This window comes from Protobothrops mucrosquamatus, unplaced genomic scaffold, assembly GCF_001527695.2.
Source record: "Protobothrops mucrosquamatus isolate PMUCROS unplaced genomic scaffold, P.Mucros_1.0 scaffold301, whole genome shotgun sequence".
In the NCBI taxonomy this organism is placed as follows: domain Eukaryota; kingdom Metazoa; phylum Chordata; class Lepidosauria; order Squamata; family Viperidae; genus Protobothrops; species Protobothrops mucrosquamatus.
Window position 1 is genome coordinate 1,002,322 of NW_015386644.1, and position 19,003 is coordinate 1,021,324.

Here is a 19,003-nt window from a genome sequence, read left to right on the forward strand (position 1 = left end):
ATCAGCGTACTGATGGAAATCCACCCCAAAGCCACGAATGATCTCCCCCAGCGGCTTTACATAAATATTGAACAAAAGGGGGGAGAGGACCGACCCCTGAGGCACCCCACAAGTTAGGGGCCTAGGAGTCGACCTCTGTCCCCCTGCCAATACAGACTGCGTACGGTCGGTGAGGAAGGAGGAGAACCACCGCATAACACTTAATATAATATATAATTCGCCTGTTCCTATAGTCTTGCTATCTTTCCATTAGAATAGAATAATTGCATTTTTCCAAACATCAGACAGAAATGAAAACATCACGCACATATTAAATCAAGTTTCACAGTCATTCTCCAAGGAAGCCACATCCACATTTTAATATTTCTCCAGATATATTATTTGTATCTCATACCATTTTTTCACAACATACATCTCTTTCATTTCATCAGTTTCTTTCCTGAACATTTATGGCATTTGTATCAATTCTACTTTGCATATCAATATAATTCCCATTCAAATCTCTAAATTACTCATTCCCAAATAACTTTCATCATTTTTTTAAATTCCATTCATTCTGATGACACCTTATTTTATCTACTTTACCCACTTCTCTGCTCTTTTTAAAAAATTTCTATCTTAATTGCCATGCAGTTTCTCAGCCTTTAGTCTTAATTATTCCTTGCTTTCTCCGACTACATTTTTTGCAATTTTATTTCTCCCACACTACCTTATATTCATTGCAAATTCCCACAACCTTTCATCATTAGAAATGAAATCAATCATGCTTTTAAATTTATATTTATTCTTTGTCATGTCTATATATGAATAGACTTCCGCTTATACCATACATCTTTAAAAAAGAAACATTTTCTAACCTGATACTGACCACTTGACATAACCTCATAATTTTCATTCATTCTTGCTCAATCACTTTTTCTGTTATCTGTCATTACATTCTCACCCATCCATTCATGTTCACCTAACACAGTGGTTCTCAACCTTTTTAATGCTGCGACCCCCAACTGGTCGTAAGTCGAGGACTAAACCGGTCGTAAGTTGAGGACTACCCAACCGGTCGTAAGTCGAGGACTTTCCCTGGCCGGAAGCACTGCACATGCATGTTTCCGCCCCTGCGCCGGCCGCTGGCAAGCGGCAGAGATGGAGCAGGCCGACCACCAGCTGGCCCAGCTCAAGGGAGGTAAGGCACCCGCCGGAAAAGGGGAAAAAAATGGCGGACAGCCTTGCTTGGCGACCCCCGTGAAATGGTTGATCGACCTCAAATGGGGTCGCGACCCATAGGTTGAGAACCGCTGACCTAACAGAATAATTTATTTTCTGGGGTCATGTTCAGTCATAATGTTGTATATTTTTTCTCAGACTCATTTCTGATTTTTCCATTATCACCATTACTGGAGCACAAAATATAACTACAGTCTATACTTTCCTACTTTCATATACCCCAACAATCTAGATAATATCTACTCATACTCTCCTTTCATGTTCCATACTATACTTTCATGTACATCAATTCCATAAGTTGAAATCATCTTCAAATCTTTTACAGCATTCTTTGTCTTAATTTCAGACATAAAAAAATATTTTTCTTTCAGGCTCTTTATTATTTATTTCTCCTGCATGTTACAATCCTAAGTATGCAATGATCACAAAATAGACCCCTGAATATTTAATTTCTATGCCCATCAGGGCTTGGGCATTTCAATATTTCACACAATGCTTTTAATAAGAAAGGGCAAGGGTAGACTAGGTTACCAGGTTTAGACCCACATGCAAAATTCCCTGCTAATGGTAAGGATAATACCAGCTAGTGTAGCACCTTTGGGTCAGTATATCAACCACTCCTATAAAGTTGTTTTCTCTTTCAAAATCATTAATGTGTCATTCTACATATATTATTTATTACAAATATAAGTTCATTCAATGATTTTTAAAAATCTAAATGCATTAGCTGCAAGTTGATATTAATGCTAAAATAAGGAGCAAAGTGTTCATGATAATGGTACATACAGCGAGCCACATGTCTTGTTTTTCAGATAATGATTTATTACATCCTTAAATCAGTTCAGTGGGCTACCATGTGATTTGTTCTTCAATATGTCTTTTATTCTGTTTTTAGTTTTTCAAGCTCTCGTATTGAATCAGGGCATATAACTGCTTGGGCAAATCCAAGAAATGGAAATATCCAAGGAAACAGCCTAAAAAGGGATTCAAAATCTAAGGGTGCCCTAAACAAATATTTTTTTTCTGTTAACTCAGGTACAGTGTAGATATTCCAACCATCTGACCAGTAGAATCATATTGCATTAATACTGACAAGAACCCCTGATTTTTCTGTTAAACAACTATAAAGTTATGAATTGTGAACTGAATCCAGAGCCTGAAATCAACCTTACAATCAGAATACAAGTGGTACTGGACTCATGGATAATGCCTTTTCTTTTCTCTGTTTTTACTGTTTTTCAAAACAAGCCAACATAATACACAATACCTCAGTTTACATATTAACAACCACTTTGTGAGGACACTTTGAAGAAAAACAATTGATTGAATCTGAATTTTACTATCTTCCAAACTATAATCTAATTTTAACCACAAATCTATACAGCAGGAGGAAGAGGAGGAGGATAGAAAAATGAAGCCATTTTTTTCTGACATCAATGTTTTATTTATCTTAGTATTAAGCTCTACAACCTGTCCTTAACTTCAGGGCTAAGTCTTGAATCAACAAAGATCATGTTTAGATTTGTCCTCTTGCAAAACAAAAATTCCTTCAATTTCTAAAGAGATTTGGATTTATTGAACGTTTCCAGAAATGCTGGAGGTAACAGAAAGGTGGTGGGGTTTTTTTTAATGGTCTTTCCTTCCCTCCTTTTTCAGAAGATTGGCTCATCTTCCACAGCACTTTTAATGGCACATCAGGCTGCAAGGAAAAGGAAGTATAGGAAATAAACATGCCTCATTTTTCTTTCATCGTGAATAATCTCTATTCATAGCTAGCCAGTATTCAACTCAAAGAAAATTCTTGACATAATTCTTGATATATAATGCCTTTGCTCAGGCGTAAAATAATCACTGCTGCTTCATTCAGAAGCGTCTTTGGAGATTTTCAGTCATCCAGGTCGTAGTTGTCTCAAAGGTGCTTTTTCAAAAGACAACTGGACTGTTTTTTTTCCTTGTCACAACTGAAAAAGCTTCTTGGATGAGAAGTGAAAAGTCTTCTTTTTCTTCCTCAGGGGAAAAACACCCCAGTTGCCTTTTGAAAAGGCACCTTTGAAATAGTGAGGAGAAGGCTTCCCCAATAGGCTCGGCTGTAATTTGAAATTAAATACTGACTGGCATTTGTCATTAAATCAATTCTTATATGCTTTCTCTGTTCCAAGCCACATTAATAGCTTAGTTTGAGTTTATAGAAAGCAATTTTAATAAGATAAATGTAACTGTTAAACAATTCACATTAAGTTGTCATCTGGGCCCCAAAGGAATTATTTGTCTTTTAGGTTTATGTATTAACATGTGGCACTGGGGTAGACAATTAGTTATTTTATGTGAAGCTCTTGTGGGTGTATGGTAAAGTCTGACAATTCACTCCTATAGCTTTTTAGCAAACACATTTGCATTAGATAAATAATCCATATTTAGAATTGTGTATTGGCTACATAAGAAATATTTCCTGTGGTGTATATATTTGCAACAGGCTTTAAAAATAAATTAACTATAGGGTAGGCAATCTGTACAAAAATATGTGTAATGAAATTTGTGAATGGGGAGAAAAGACTTTTCAGTGCCCTGCCATTGATCCTAACTCACATACTTACTGTCAAAAGAGAAAAATCCTCTGAAGTGTGACTCTTAAAAACCACCCAGTCAGCTTGAGAAATTAATTTTAGAAGAAAAATAAAAATAAGGCAGGCCTACTTCTTCCAAATCCACAAAGAATGGTTACAGGAATTTGGTATGTCTAGTTTAATGAAAAGAAGGACTAGGGGTGACATGAGCAGTGTTCCAATATTTAAGAGGCTGCCACAAAGAAGAGGGGTTCAACCTATTCTTCAAAGCACCTAAAGGCAGGACAAGAAGCAATGGATGGAAACCAATCAAAGAGAGAAACAACCTAGAATTAAGGAGAAATTTCCTGGCAATTAGAACAATTAGTCAGTGGAACGACTTGCCTCCAGAAGTTGTGGATTCTCCAACACTGGAGGTTTTAAGAAGACATTGGACAATCATTTGTTTGAAATGGTATAGGGGTTCTTGCTTGAGCAGGAGGTTGGACTAGAAGACCTCCAAGGTTCCTTCAACTCTGTTGTTCTGTTAAATCTAAAAGGAACTATTGTGGATCTAAGCTTGAGTTATAACTCTTCCTGGATTGAGTATCTTAAATTAGCTGATAAGCAGAGTAAGTTATTACTTCATTACTGTGAAGAAAGTCAAATCTGAAAGCTATACATATACTATTTTTGGTCTTTAGATTGGGAGCTTTTTTTTCTTGCTATTATTGCACAACACTGATACAACCTGAAGCAAGTGGCTAAGACATCTTAAAATGGCATAGGTAAAAGACTTTAGGAAATTGGATTACAAATACTACAATCCCATCCCCACCTACAAAACAGGATTTCCTTCTTAATTTACACTAAGAAAATGTCTGGTGAGACTGACTTTTCTTATTTTTCTGTCAAGAGAATTGCCATTATTATGTATAAGAAATGAGAATGATAGTCAATGATATATACTCCTGTGACATTCATCACTTTTAAGTGCCAGATCCATAAATGCCTAGGCCAGGAGAACAAAAAATAAATGGTTTGGTTAGAATAGCCAGAACATCATATTCCTACAGTGTGTTATTAAAACACACCTTAGAGCTGAATTCTAGAAGTTCTGGTAAAACTTCAAAGGGTTGTGATGAAAGTCCAGGAACAACTCGTACTCATGTGTCCTTGAAAGTAGACATTTTGTTTACTGTATGCTTCACATTCCATTTGCTTGTCAAAATGGAAGCAAAATACACCCCTATTCATATGACTTAAACATATGGAAAGTCCCTTCCTTGTACACACACAAAATACCTAAACCAGAAAGACCTTCTCTTCTTCTCTGTTTATTTTTCATCCATTCAAGCTGAAATATCTATAGTGTTTATCTTTCACAGCACACTGCCTATGGATGTCTCTGAGCACAGTTTTGGATAAAAACAGCTATTTTTCAAGGAAGCAGCTACCGCACAAATAAGTAATCAAAGCTATCTTATTCAAATGTATTTACAACAAAATTCCTTTCCACTGTTTTCATTCTTTTCTTTTTAAATTTTCATCCAAGTTGTAATTTGGGGGAGGGTGAGATGCCATCTACAACTATTATATATCTCATATATCTTCGCTAGAAAAAAAATTACTTACGTGCTGCTTTAGGGTTCATTTAAGTACACGCTAAGAGAATAAACCACCTATATTTTGTTATGACCTTCAGGAGGAAATGGTGATGCTGGGAGACCTGATTATATTCAATACTGTGGGGTCCTTGATGCTCTCTGAACATGGTAGTCTTCTTGTAGATGTTTCGTTACCAAACTAGGTAATACCATTGGTGCATATATTCAGTATTGTCAGTTTTATTAAGATCTCCATTATTTAATATATTTAATTTATTTAATAATAACCAACTATTAATTCAATAAAAACTGAATTCAGGAAGTGCTTTAAGTAGAGAAAGAAATCATCTACTGTATCTATAACCCTCCCTATGCAGCTACAGTACGTACCGAGTATGAATTACAGTTCAAAACTACAAGTTAATTTTGGTTGGTTAAAATGTGTATAGCTATCCTTAATTATTTATAATTTATACAAAATATTAGATGTTAAAACAAATCCATGGAATCTTACCAATATCAGAAGCAAAAGTGCCACCAAGAATATTATTAGTGGGGGATTCGATCCTACCGTTTTTCTAGCTCTTTCCCCATATTTATATCTAGTTTTCCATGTCCATGTTCAGCTCTTCAAAAACCTGCAGAACTAGAATGACCAGAGGCAACAGTCGGACAAAAAAAGTTATGATCTACATCTCCTGACAACTCTTATCTCTCTGTGACCACATGCAATGACAAGTTCTACAAGGCGCTTCCCATCAGTTCTGGACAAAGAAAGTTATGATCTCTACCTCCTTAGAATTCTTATCTCTCTGCGACCACATGCAGTGACAAGTTCCACGAGGCACTTCCCATCAGTTCTTGTGGTTGTGTACTAACAAGAAGGACCTCAGGGAAGAAGCACTGGATTGCACAATCCACAGTCATTCTTGGAAACGGCTACTACCCTCACTCAACTCTGCTCAACTCTGGCTTCTCACCTCGGTTAACAGCAATCACTCACAGGGATTGGGTAACCTGCCAGTGTCAGAAGATCTTAATCTGGGGAAAACCCTCTTATAACTAACAAAGAAAAACCAGAGGAACCTGAGAAAATGGGGGAGACGATTCCAAGCCAGGCAAGTCAGCTTCTCACCTCCAAAAAGCAGAAGAGATAGGGCAAAGATGTCATACTTCAACTAGATATTTTTTTTAAAAAAAATCCATTAATTTGTAATAAACTTTCTTTTCAATGAACTTTGTTTCCAACACGCTGGGAAGCGCAAATGACTATTGTTTGACTATTCTTTCTTATTAAACTGGACAACTGCATACACAGTACAGGCAATATTCCAGAAATAATTAAGTCTGATTTTACTGCTCCTAACCAACATTTATATGAAAACTTTTCTATGGATTCTCCATTCCCCCCCCCCCATGAGATACATTCTGATCACTATATGTAAGGGTGTAAGTGTTCGTGTGCATGTGTGAAGTCATTTGAAGCTTCAAACTATTCTAAAGGTTTTTTTTAAAAAAAAATCACAAACACACACAGACACACACGCAAAATTAGATTACTTTGGAATGGAATGTGGCTGTTGGGGCCAAAATAAAGTTTAACTAGCATGTTAATCTACATCTACTTTTCACTCGGACTGCTATTCTAACCCAGCCTATACAGTTAATGATTAATTTTAGCAACCAATTTCTACTTAGAACTGTGCAACACTAAGGCCTTACCTACACACACACTGCCTTCATACACTTTCTGGACCATTTTAAAACCATTTTAAAAATAACTATCTGTGAAATCAGTCACCCTATCTGTAAAAGTAATTGATTCCCCACCTGCACCAATGGTAGTCTCACCCTCCCCTCACAAAAAGCACCAAGAAAAGAAATATCTGGATCCCACAATTCTAATCCCAAACATGCTTATTGTATAGTAAGTAGCTCTGAGGCTCTTCCTTTCACTTGTATGTTAGATCTTCTAGTCCACGGGTAGGCAACCTTGGCTCTTTTATGACTCGTGGACTTCAACTCAGCTGGCTCAGGAATTCTGGGAGTTGAAGTCCACGAGTCATAAAAGAGCCAAGGATGCCTACCCCTGTTCTAGTCCTATTCTGCAAGTGGGCTAAATCTCCTTTCATTCCCATCCGGTCTTTTTTAATGGAGCACCTCCAAGTCTCCACAAGTAAAGCAGCTCACTATTTCAGGCACTCACCCTCTCCAAGTTGAGACTGACAAAAAAATAAAACAAAAAACAAAAACGGAAGGGCTAGCACATTCAACCTTGTTCCCCTCTGAAGCCACAACAGCAGCATCTTTGCTTTCTTTCCAGACACTTGTTTACATGATTGGATCTCCTGACCACTCCCTAACTTTCAACACCAACTTCCTTGTCTTGGTGGGTAATTACTTAACTAGAAACCTTCTTCCTTCTGAGTTCACATATGCTACCTAGCCATAGTTTTTGACATAGCCCTAACATGTGTTGCCTGAACCCACCTTTGGAGTTTATGGACTAATGTGTTCTGTGAACCAAGCAAGGCAGCAGAGTTAAACAAGCAAGCCATAGTCCAATGTACAAAGAGTAGACAGGGGTAGGTTTGCACAACAGGAAATGGCAAAGGGAAAATTTCTCCACTCTCTTCTCTCCAGCTTCTTCTTCCACTCTTGCAAGCCTGTATCTGAAAGCCCGTGGGTGGAGAACAAATTGGGCTGAGAAGCTGTGGGGCGAAAATGTATCAAGAAGCCCCCCTTATACTGCCGCTGCTACCTCATTCCAAATCACCCAGTTCTCACAATGGTTGAGGGTTTACTTGGGGCTTTTCTTCGTGTGGGGTTTATAATTCTGTATTTTTTTTTATTTCCAATCTTTTCCAACGTTGCCCTTATTTTCATTCCCCCAATTCTCAAAACCAGTTTAAGACTAGCCCACACTGGCCTTCCAGCAGATAAATTCAAAATGCCGAGAACTGCACAGGCTCACCCACTGGAACCACAAAAAATAAACCACAATGAATACATAACGTTCTGTATCTTCCTTTTGTAACAGAATGAGACATTATCTGCAATCATTGGCACTGTACAGGTAATCTTCTTTGAGCAACTACAATTGGGACCAGCAACTACAGTCATTAAGTGAAACAGTTGCCAAGTTAAACCACAACTGCTCTTGCAATCTTTCTTCAGCTTACCTCCGATATACAGCTTTATGTGGAGATCATAAATGCAAGTTATAAGCAGTGGTGGGATTCAAATATGTGAACAACTGGTTCTCGGTGTGGATGCCGCTTCTGGAAATCCATTCTGGGCCTGGGCAACAAAAATTAGCTACCAGTTCTACCGAACTGGTGCAAACTGGCTAAATCCCACCATTGGTCACAAGGTTACTTTTTGTCACTGTTGTCAGTGCGAACAGTTTCTGTACAAGGCAGTCACTATATGAGGATTGCCTGTATAGTTGAAGAAAGTTGCAATTGAGATCTTTCTGATGGAAAAGGGAATAATTTTCTCCAATAATCTGACACGTGAATAAACAGGAAATATATGTCCCCATTTTTTTATTTTCTTTCTTTTTCTTTCTTTCTTTCTCTTTTCTTTCTCTTTCCTCTCTGTCTTCCTCCTCCCCTCCCCTCCCCTCCCCTCCTTTTTCTACCTTCCACTCCCATTCCTTTTCTCTGTTTTCTCTGCCTATTCATTCTGTAGTTTGTCTGTGAATAAGAGAGCCACCATTAAGAGCAAGAGGGGTGCTCTCAATATTTTGAGAACTGACACATGACAATAACATTCAGTTTCTGCCCTCCAACAATAATTACTTTGTGACTGGGCCCATTGCGTCATCTTATGTTACCTAAATTTCATCCAGTCATCTTTTGCTAAATAAAAACAAAAGTTTTACCACGAGATCTAAGTGGGACTTAGAAGTGATTGATAATTGAATATTCTGTATTATATATTTTTATATGAAAAATATTTTAATTATACAAAAACTCATTTTTAAAAAAAAAAATCTGTTCCTTTAAGAAGAAAATTTTTTATTTCCTCTATTCTGTTTGTTTTCTGATAGCAAAAGTTGATGTATTAGGCCAGAGGTCTTCAAACTTGGCCCTTTTATGACTTGTGGACTTCAACTCCCAGAATTCTTCAGCCAGGCACGCTGGCTGAGGAATTCTGGGAGTTGAAGTCCACAAGTCATAAAAAGGCCAAGTTTAAAGACCCTTGTATTAGGCAAAATAATATCTTCAATGCAAAAGTCAGTTCAAAATATCTATAGATTACAATTGCAATCTTTTACTCTTGGTAACCAGCATACCTCTCTTTGAGAGCAGTATTTGAAAAGGCACATTCCAAGAACAAAGCTGCCTTGGGGGGGAAAAAATATTGCATAACTCAATATTGTTCTGGTATTCCGAACACAAAGTTTGCACGCTAAAGAACAAAAAAGGGCCATTTTAGGGAAGCCATGACTAACAACTGTCACTTTTAAAATTCAGAATTGTGCTATTATAAAAACTTCTGTGCCATTCATTAAATCATACCCACAGAATCAAGGAATGTATGAGTTGGAAAGGATTTATAAGTCATCCAGTCAAGCTACTGCTCAATGAAGGAACACACTACAGGTATGTGCTCTCTTACAGACCACAATTGGGACCAGCAACTTGGTCACTAAGTGACACAGTGGTGAATTGAAACCATGCCTAAGGCATCAGTTCTGGCCTATTTTTCAGCATTGTCCTTACTTCAAATGGTCACTGAACGAACAATCTGTAAGTGAGGATACCTGTATGTTTTCTCAGAGAAGTAGACATCCCAATCTACTTTGAAAACCTCCCATTTTTCCTCATCTAAGTGTTCTGATCTGTTATATAGCCACCCAAAATCGCTTCTTGCGAGATGGGCAGCTTTATAATTTTGAAAAAATAAAATAAAGCAAAATAAACTACTTCACTGCTTACAGTTCTTACCCTTCTTCCTCATATTCAGCTTGACTCTTCTTTCTTCTAAATTTAATCTGTTAATCCATATTTTGCTCTTAGTTTCAACAAAGAACAGATTTAATCTCCTCTTGCATCTAGCACCTTTTTAGTTAATTGTAGACTGCAGCTAGTCTCCCCTATGCCTTTTCTTATGTGAGCTCCCTTAGCTATTTCTCACAGAGTTGGTTTCCAAACCACTTTCCATTCTGATAGTTCTCCAGTGCACCAACCAGTCTCTTTCTTTCAAAGTACAATGCCTTGAACTACAGTATTTCAAGAGTGTTTTAACCACACAGAGTACTGATTGCATAGATTGCAACAATTACATTCTGCAATCTGGGCACAATGCTTCTATTACTAAAGCTCAGTTTTGTACCTGCTGTATCCTGCCGCTTGCTCAGACTCAGCTAATTTGTAAGGATCCTTCCCACATATATAACCACCAAGCCACAATTCCCAAACCCTATAGCTATATGTATTTAGTTTTTCGTACCTAGATGCAAACCCTTACCTTCCTCACAGCTAATATCTTCATTGGCTTTTAGTCCAATGTTCAAATTTCTGAGGTAATTTCAAACTGTGATTTTTGTCCTCTATTAGTCAATACCTAGTTTATCATCTAAAGTATTAGCTAATGACTATCTTAGTGTCATCAGTCCATTTGATAAGTTTCATTTCTATTCCATCATCTGGATCATTTCTAAATATGTCAACTCACAATTCACTATTTTAGCTCCTGGATGATGTACATCTATTTATAAAGTCTCTTTGGGGCAGATATCAAACCAGATGAAAATTCATCAGATCGAAACATGTTTTACTTCACATTTATCCATTATACCCACAAAGGTATCATGGAAAAATCTGTCCCATGTTTTACTATGATCAAGTTATAATACCTCCATTGCATTCCCTTTGTCTACCAAATTAGTTATACTGTCATAAAAAGAGATTAGTCTAACAGTATTGGTGGCATTTTCTTCCTCAGTGTTCATAGACATGCTGCTTGACAATCTCTTCTAGCACCTTGCTCAATACAGATTTTAAATAATTTGTAGTTCTGTACTCCCCCCCCCTTTCCTTTTTTTGATATTGTGTTCATTCTTCCCCAATTTTCTGACACCTCACTAGTTCTCCAGATCTGTTCACAGATGGTGGGAAAAGCAGAACAAGAGACATTGCAGGTTGAGAGAACATTTTGCATACCTCTACCTTAGCCACAATTTTACTCTTGTTTCAGGTTTGAATGTTATGTTGGCTGCTTGCAAATGTAATGATTTGGCTGCTTGCAAATGTAATTAGTATACTGTCAAAGGTATATATATAGCTTAGCCCAATGGGCAATTCCCTCTATTCAACAAACCATGGTTGATACAATTTAGTGTAATGTATCTGATAAATACCAACCTTGGATATGTTCAGCCAAAGCCAAATAAACCTTTTTCGATTCAGCATAAAGTGTGAATGTAGCCACTATAGTTTAAAGTCACAGTAGTAATATTCTGCTCACCCAGTATATAATCCTGTTTTCAGGGCCAAAATTCATGTCTTCTCTATACAGCAGCAGCCCCCAACCTTTTGGGCACCAGAGACCAGTTCTGTGGAGAGAGGTTTTTCTGCAGACCAGAGGGTGCGTGTTTTCGTACGGATGGGGCTTTGCTTGTTTGCACGGATTGGTTTCTGGCATGCTGTGGACTGGTGCTGGTCCACAAAATTGTCCACAATTTTATTTACCTGCCAGACCAATGTAACACTGCAATGCAATCAAATAGTTCTTCAGTCTTAAGCCACAGCTTTATTTTTGCTCTGCACAAAGCATCTACAAACTGGGCATAACTTGGTTTTGTTTTATGCCTTCAAGTCAGTGTTGACTCCTGGCAACTGCCTTTCATAAGAGTCCAAAAATGAATGTATAAATCCACATGACTCAGCTTGTCTTGCCCTAGAGGATCAAGTTCATATCAGAATCTTCTGTTTAATAAAATTGCCACAGAAAGAAAAGCCTCTCCTTTTGTATTTATTACTTTTCTGAATGCCAGAACAAATATCCACAGCATGGACAAAATAATGACTCTCAAAACTGCAAGGGCCTCATCACAAATTAATCAGGCAAGTTCTTTGCCTCGTGCAGTTAATACAAGTACAAGCTTAAAAAGATATTTTATTTTCCACAAAAGTTAAGTCTCTTTTAAGTTGATTTTTGGTGACTTCATGGACACATTCAAGGGGGGAGGGGGAACTGATAGCAATACAGAAATGGTTTTTTGTTTTTCCAATTTCCCCATCCAACACGCAAAGTTGTGGTACAGGTTCTACTTCCAGCAAGACCAAATTTCTGAGCTACACAAGTCTGCTCAAGAGTTGTTAGCACAAAAAGGGCAACCTGTAAACAGCACTGGTGGGTACTACTCCTGAATTGAGGCAGGTGGGAGCAACCATTGAGATCTTCAATTTCACTGAGCTGACCGCTTTTGCTACATGTCTTTTCCAAGTCAATACAATATTGCAAACCATAACCATTCCGTAGCCAGGAACATATTTACCTAAATACATCATGGCTACTCCCTTACCCAGTAGATACTGTTATCTTTCTGTGTGCATAATATTAATATATTTAGTGTTCGTTTGAAATAGCAAAGCTATTAATTGTAAACTATCTCTCCTTATTTATCACCATACTTGGCTTCCCATAGAACAATTGAGAGTGGCAATTGTTGTACTTAGAGGTAAGTAGATAATTAACAATACCATAAAATCGAAGGTCCAGAAGGCCAAGTCTTAAGAGACCAGATGCACAATCAGGTGGTAATGGAGAAATACCAATAGAATTTTATTATAATCTATGTATCCCATACTACTCTTTAAAGTGTAAATCAGTGACAGACCAAATTCTCCTTTATAGATTGTAAAAGTACAGAATAACAGAAAAGGAAGGGACTTTGGAGGTCTTTGGAGTCCACCCCCTGCTCAGGCAGGAAAACCTACACCATTTACATGTATATCAGCCTTGTATTCAAGCAAACTATAAAAATCTAACTATAGCATTGCTTGTCCCCATTCTTGAGAATACAGGAGATAGAAAACACTACCCTATCCTTTTAAAAAGACCTCAATCTGGGGAAATAAGAATGATGTAAAAAAAAATCCTTCTGTTCCTTCCTGAGCATTATATACCTATTTGCAGTTTATCTGATTTTGGAGACAGGAGATATATTCAGTTTTTAGACTTAATACTATTCTTTAAACACAGGTTTAACAGACATGTTCCACATTGCATGCAAACTTTTAAGAATATGGTTATCGAGGACAAACAAGTAATTGGCATTTTTGAATGTGTATTCATAAGAGAATCTCAGAATTTAAGGCAAAATTTCTCAAGGCTTATAGGGAATTTTTTTTAATGACAGTTCTACTAATTTGTATATTTGATGCTTGACAACTGGCATAAAATACACTTTTAAGGATTCAGAGATTAGATCTATGGTGATTTAAGGAAAGTTCATTTTCATTGAGGCACCTATGTTTATGAAATATCTTCCCCAGGCAAGCAAGTTAGCAACACTTTTATCACTTTGATGAGAAAGTAATACAATTTACTTCTCCAAGATTTAATATCTGATATTTCAGCATTTCTATGGTTGACTTCAGATTCTGTGCATAGAAAAAAGGAGGCAGTTGACTTTTGCCAATTCCTCATCCTCCTTGGAACTTTCCAAAATCCTGAAAGGGTATTCCAGACAGCTAAATCAGTCTCCAGTGGGAGGTGGTAATATAAGGAATTTGATAGCAATAGCAACAACAAACTTTTCTTCTGAACTTCCTCTGATGAAGAGACTCTCATGGATCTCCATGAATAGAAGACACCCCTTTGCAGAAATACACATCTGGAATCTAGCTGTGAATATTTATTTTTTTATTAAAAATTTTAGAATATTTTAACTGAATTTTGCTTGTTTTTCTTTGCTTTTTCATAAGGCCCATCTATATTGATTTTATTTTAGATTAGTTTTATCAAAAAAATCCTTTGAATAAACTATGTTATTTCTGACATTAGCATTAAGGTTCCCCTCTGGGGAGACATTACATAATAGGACTTACATCTGAGTAAACATGCAATGGATTATAAAATTTACTTTACTGAAAAAAGCAGAATATACTTTTTATTATGTTCAGACTAATCATGTCACTAGAAAGTATTTTAAATAAATGTTTTGGATATTTGTACACATAAGGCAAAGTAGCACATTTACATTCAAGTAAATTCTGACATGGGGAAATACAACTTTAAATCCATTTCTAGCCTTTGAGCATGTACAGACATGTATCTGGTTCCTGATCCATTTCACAATGGCAAAATAAACTCATATGTAGTATTTACAAAATGCCTGCTTTTTCCTTTTTTATAGTAATTTCACGCACATGGCGCTCTGGATCTTCCAAATTAAAGCCATTATAATTAAATACATCACAAGCATTCATATGGAAAACCTCCTTTAATCATGCACATACATAACCCAAGACAAAAAAAAATTCACCAGGATTTGGGTGACTCTTTTCCCCTTTCTGCTCTTTGAAGGACTTTGAAATTGCAAATTGCCTAAAGATATTTAGCCCAAGTCGTTTCTATCAACTTTTACCAGAAAGTTCCAGATCTGGGGTGGGGGGAGGAAAGCTCAGGGCTGAAACTAGGAACACAGTTAGAGCTCTGCTAGATCTAGCTAGATCTAGCCAAAGTTCCCTTTAGTCACAAGCTGGCTATCAGAAGCTTCAGGACGTTCATTATGTAACATGGGAGAGGAATTTACAGTAAGACTTTCCCTGCTGTACCAACCCAGGAGTTGGACTCTAAGGTGCAGGCCAGCGATTCAGAAGAACGGTAGCCCTACAAGTCACCATATAAGCCGTGAATTGTCCACCACAATATGAAAGACGCGGCTTTCTATAGTTGTGTAAACTCTAAAACGAACTCTGCTTTGCTGTCAAGTTTCCTGGAACCGCAGCCAACCTTGTTCTCAGTCCTCACTTTTGCAGTTATTTGGAGGAGAGAAAAAAAAAGCTGTACATCTTAAAATCCCAACTGCAGGTATCGCTAGAAATGAAGGACTGGAGGGGGACACAAACGCATTAAAACAGTGGTTCTCAACCTGTGGGTCGGGACCCCATTTGGGGTCGATCGACCATTTCATGGGGGTCGCCAAGCAAGGCTGTCTGCCATTTTTTTTGTCTGCCATTTTTTCCCCCTTTTTCCGGCAGGTGCCTTACCTCCCTTGGGCTGGGCCAGCTGGTGGTCGGCCTGCTCCGTCTCTGCCGCTTGCCAGCTACGCCTCGGCCGGCGCAGGGGGCAGAACCACGCATGCGCGGCACTCCCGGGCAGGGAAAGTCCTCGACGTACGACCGGTTTAGTCCTCGACTTACAACCGGTTGGGGGGTCGCGGCATTAAAAAGGTTGAGAACCACTGCATTAAAACAATACGTCGGGGCCTGCTGCTTCATCCACAGAAGCTGTGAGTGCTTCATCACTGGAGGTTTTTAAGAAGAGATTGGACAGCCACTTGTCTGAAATGGTATAGGGTCTCCTGCTTGAGCGGGGGGGGGGGCTGGACTAGAACAGGGGTAGTCAACCTTGGCTCTTTTATGACTCGTGGACTTCAAATCCCAGAATTCCTGAGCCAGCTGTGCTGGCTCAGGAATTCTGGGATTTGAAGTCCACGAGTCATAAAAGAGCCAAGGTTGACTACCCCTGGACTAGAAGACCGCCAAGGCTCCTTCCAGCTCGATTCTATTCTAAAGTCTACGCAGTCCCAAAGCCTTTCCCACTCCTCCAACCTCCCCCGCCCCCACTCGCCGACGAGACCGGTAGAGGCGTCGATGAGTCAGCGCGGTGCAACGTGATTTTTACGTCACCACAGGAGGGCGGAGCTAGCTGAAGCCAGAGAGTCCAGAGTTAGTCGCGGCGGGGGGGGGGAGGGGGAAGAGTGGGCGGCACCTCTTCTGCTTAACGCGACCTCTGGGTCCAACTCAGAGAACTACATTCGCTGGCTACGCCGTCTTCCCCACCCCACTCCCCAAACACCCCCCCCCGCTCCGCTGGGAAAATGTCCGCCTCGATACCGACGCTCTGCCCGCGAGGTGCTGGAACTCACCTGCGGCATCTCGACTTCCATGGGGACCGGCGCCGGCCACGGCAGCCAGCAGGAGCAGCGCAGCGTCTTAAAACTCCCCGTTCCTAGACCGACCGAGCTAGCTGGGGCGCGGCGTCGAAGGCTCCCGATCGTCCGCCGCCGCCGCCCACTGAACTTCCCCGCGCCCAGCCAGCCGCTTTCTCGGCCCTCCGTTCTTCCTACGTCCCAGACTGCCGGGAAACCGCCGGCTGCCCCGCCCCATTCCTCCCGAGCCACTGGCTGGCCTCGAGAGGAGGAAGGCAGCTTAGGGAAAGCCCCTCCTCCTTTGCGGAGCCCAGATCGCCGGGACTGGCTTGCCGGGAGGAGGGAAGCCCCGCCAATTCGCCCCATCTCGTCCGCTGGGGGGGGGGGGCGGGGGGTTATTTGGGTGGCAGCCGGAGGCCTTTTCTTGTGGCCAGCCTGGACGCCCGGAGGAGGCGGGAGAGCGCGCGGAAGCGGCAGGAGCCGTTCTTTGCAAGGCAAAGCTAATCTAAGTGCCAAGAAGCGGCGGGGGGGATGTGATGGGGTGGGATTGGGACCGACTCCAGAGGGTCCAGGGATAAGTCAGCGGCAGCTGTTTGCAGCTGCTTTCCCCGGTTCCTCTCCTTAAACGGGCAGGGAGGGGTGCGATTCCTTTTTTTTTTTTTTTTTTTTTTGGCTCTTTGCCCTTTTTAGACTTCCACGCACAATTTATTGATTGATTGATTGATTGATTGATTGAATTTATATACCGCCCTATCTCCCTTACGGGACTCAGGGCGGTGAACAGGCGATACCTGATCTCCCTTCCTTCCGCCGCGCCCTTAAGACATGGTTATTCCAGCTTGCAGGACTGGCCTAGGGTAATTTTTAGAGGGGGTTTTAATTATATTTTAATTAGATCATACTTAAATATTTCCTTTTAATTAATTTTAATCCTGTAATTGTTATCTGTGTATTTTTTAATCGATTGTTAGCCGCCCTGAGTCCGCAAGGAGAAGGGCGGGATATAAATTTAATAAAATAAATAAATAAATAATAAAAAACCACAATAAATATACACAATGGTGGAGGCAGCTGCTTCTTGCCCACGTGCCTTGCTTCTCTGGTCGAGCAGATTGTCACTGGACCTGGGCGTCCGCTGAGGCGAAGATGAGAATGATGAAGAGAAATGATTTATTCTCTGAGCTAACATTAACTTGGCCGCTTTCACCCTGAAGGGAATGGAGGCCTGAAAGAAGCACCATTGCCAAGGGCAAGTGAGTTGTCCACAAAAAAAGGCCAGCCCAGGACCTTTGGTGTGGCCTCTTGGACAGCTGATAGGACTTAGCTTTGGAAGGTTCCTGGATGAGCCAGCTGAGCTTCTGAAAGAGCCAGTGGATGCAGATATTTGCTTCTCAAGCAGGTGCCGGTATCTCATCCCATATAAATTATATCTCCACATTCCTTAAAGCTGGAAGGAGCTTTTTTAAAAAAAAACTTGAAATGATACCTTTCAGAAGTAAACTGAACTGAAAGCAATGCTGTTCAATTTCAAGCCCTCCATATATGGCTCATTCTTTGTAAAGAGCTAGATAGGGTGGGTGAGAGCCAGTTTGGGGCAGGTATCAGTCTAGAAGCCAGAGAATTGTAGTCTCCCCTTAGGTATGAAGCCAGCTGGGTGACCTTGGGCCAGTCCCTCTCTCTCAGCCCTAGGAAGCAAGCAATGGCAACCACTAATGAAATCTTGCCAAGAAAATTGCAGGGATTGATCCAGTCAGTCACCATGGGGTCAACATTACAAGGTATCCAAAAAAGTGTGTGTGTGAGAGAGAAAGATAAACCTATGCTCAATAAATCTGCCCAGTCTCTTCATATCTAACAAAATGAAATTCAATGTGAAAAAAGTAAAGTTCTACATTTAGGCAAGGCAAGAAAAACCAAATGCACAGATATAGTATAGGTGGCACCTTGCTCAGTAATAGTAACTGTGAGAGGGATCTTGGAATCCTAGTGGACAATCACTTAAATAAGAGCCAGCAGTGTGTTGCAGCTGCCAAAAAAGCCAACACAGTGCTAGGCTGCATTAACAGAGAGATAGAATCAAGATCATATAACACAGGCATGTCAAACTCGCGACATCATGTGACGTCACGTGACGTATCGGAGCTTTTTTGCCATTGCCGGCAATGGGGTGGGCGCGGCTCCGGTATGATGAAACCGGCCCGCGGGCTGGCAGTTTGACACCCCGATATAACATATAGTATGTTTTAAATGTGTGTTATGTATGTGTACACTTTGAGAGCAAGCAACTAAATTTCATTTTTAATATGTGTCGTTGTGCCCACAGGGGAAAAAAATGACAATATAGGTTATCTAATCACGTGAAGTGTTAATACCACTTTATAATGCCTTGGTAAGGCCACACTTGGAATACTGCATCCAGTTTTGGTCACCACAATGTAAAAAAGATGTGGAGACTCTAGAGTACAGAGAAGAGCAACAAAGATGATTAGGGGACTAGAGGCTAAAACATATAAGGAACG

General features: G+C 39.8%; 1 protein-coding gene across 1 annotated transcript in view; it reads right to left on the bottom strand.

Moving 5' to 3' along the window:
• NFE2L2 (nuclear factor, erythroid 2 like 2) overlaps positions 1-16,685 on the bottom strand; it is a 36,962-nt gene extending 20,277 nt beyond the window's left edge. The window contains exon 1 of the mRNA XM_015814973.1: positions 16,482-16,685. Within this exon, the coding sequence (XP_015670459.1) occupies positions 16,482-16,502 (21 nt within the window). The 5' untranslated portion in view covers positions 16,503-16,685. The remainder of the gene's footprint in view (positions 1-16,481) is intronic.
• Positions 16,686-19,003: the final 2,318 nt, after the last annotated feature.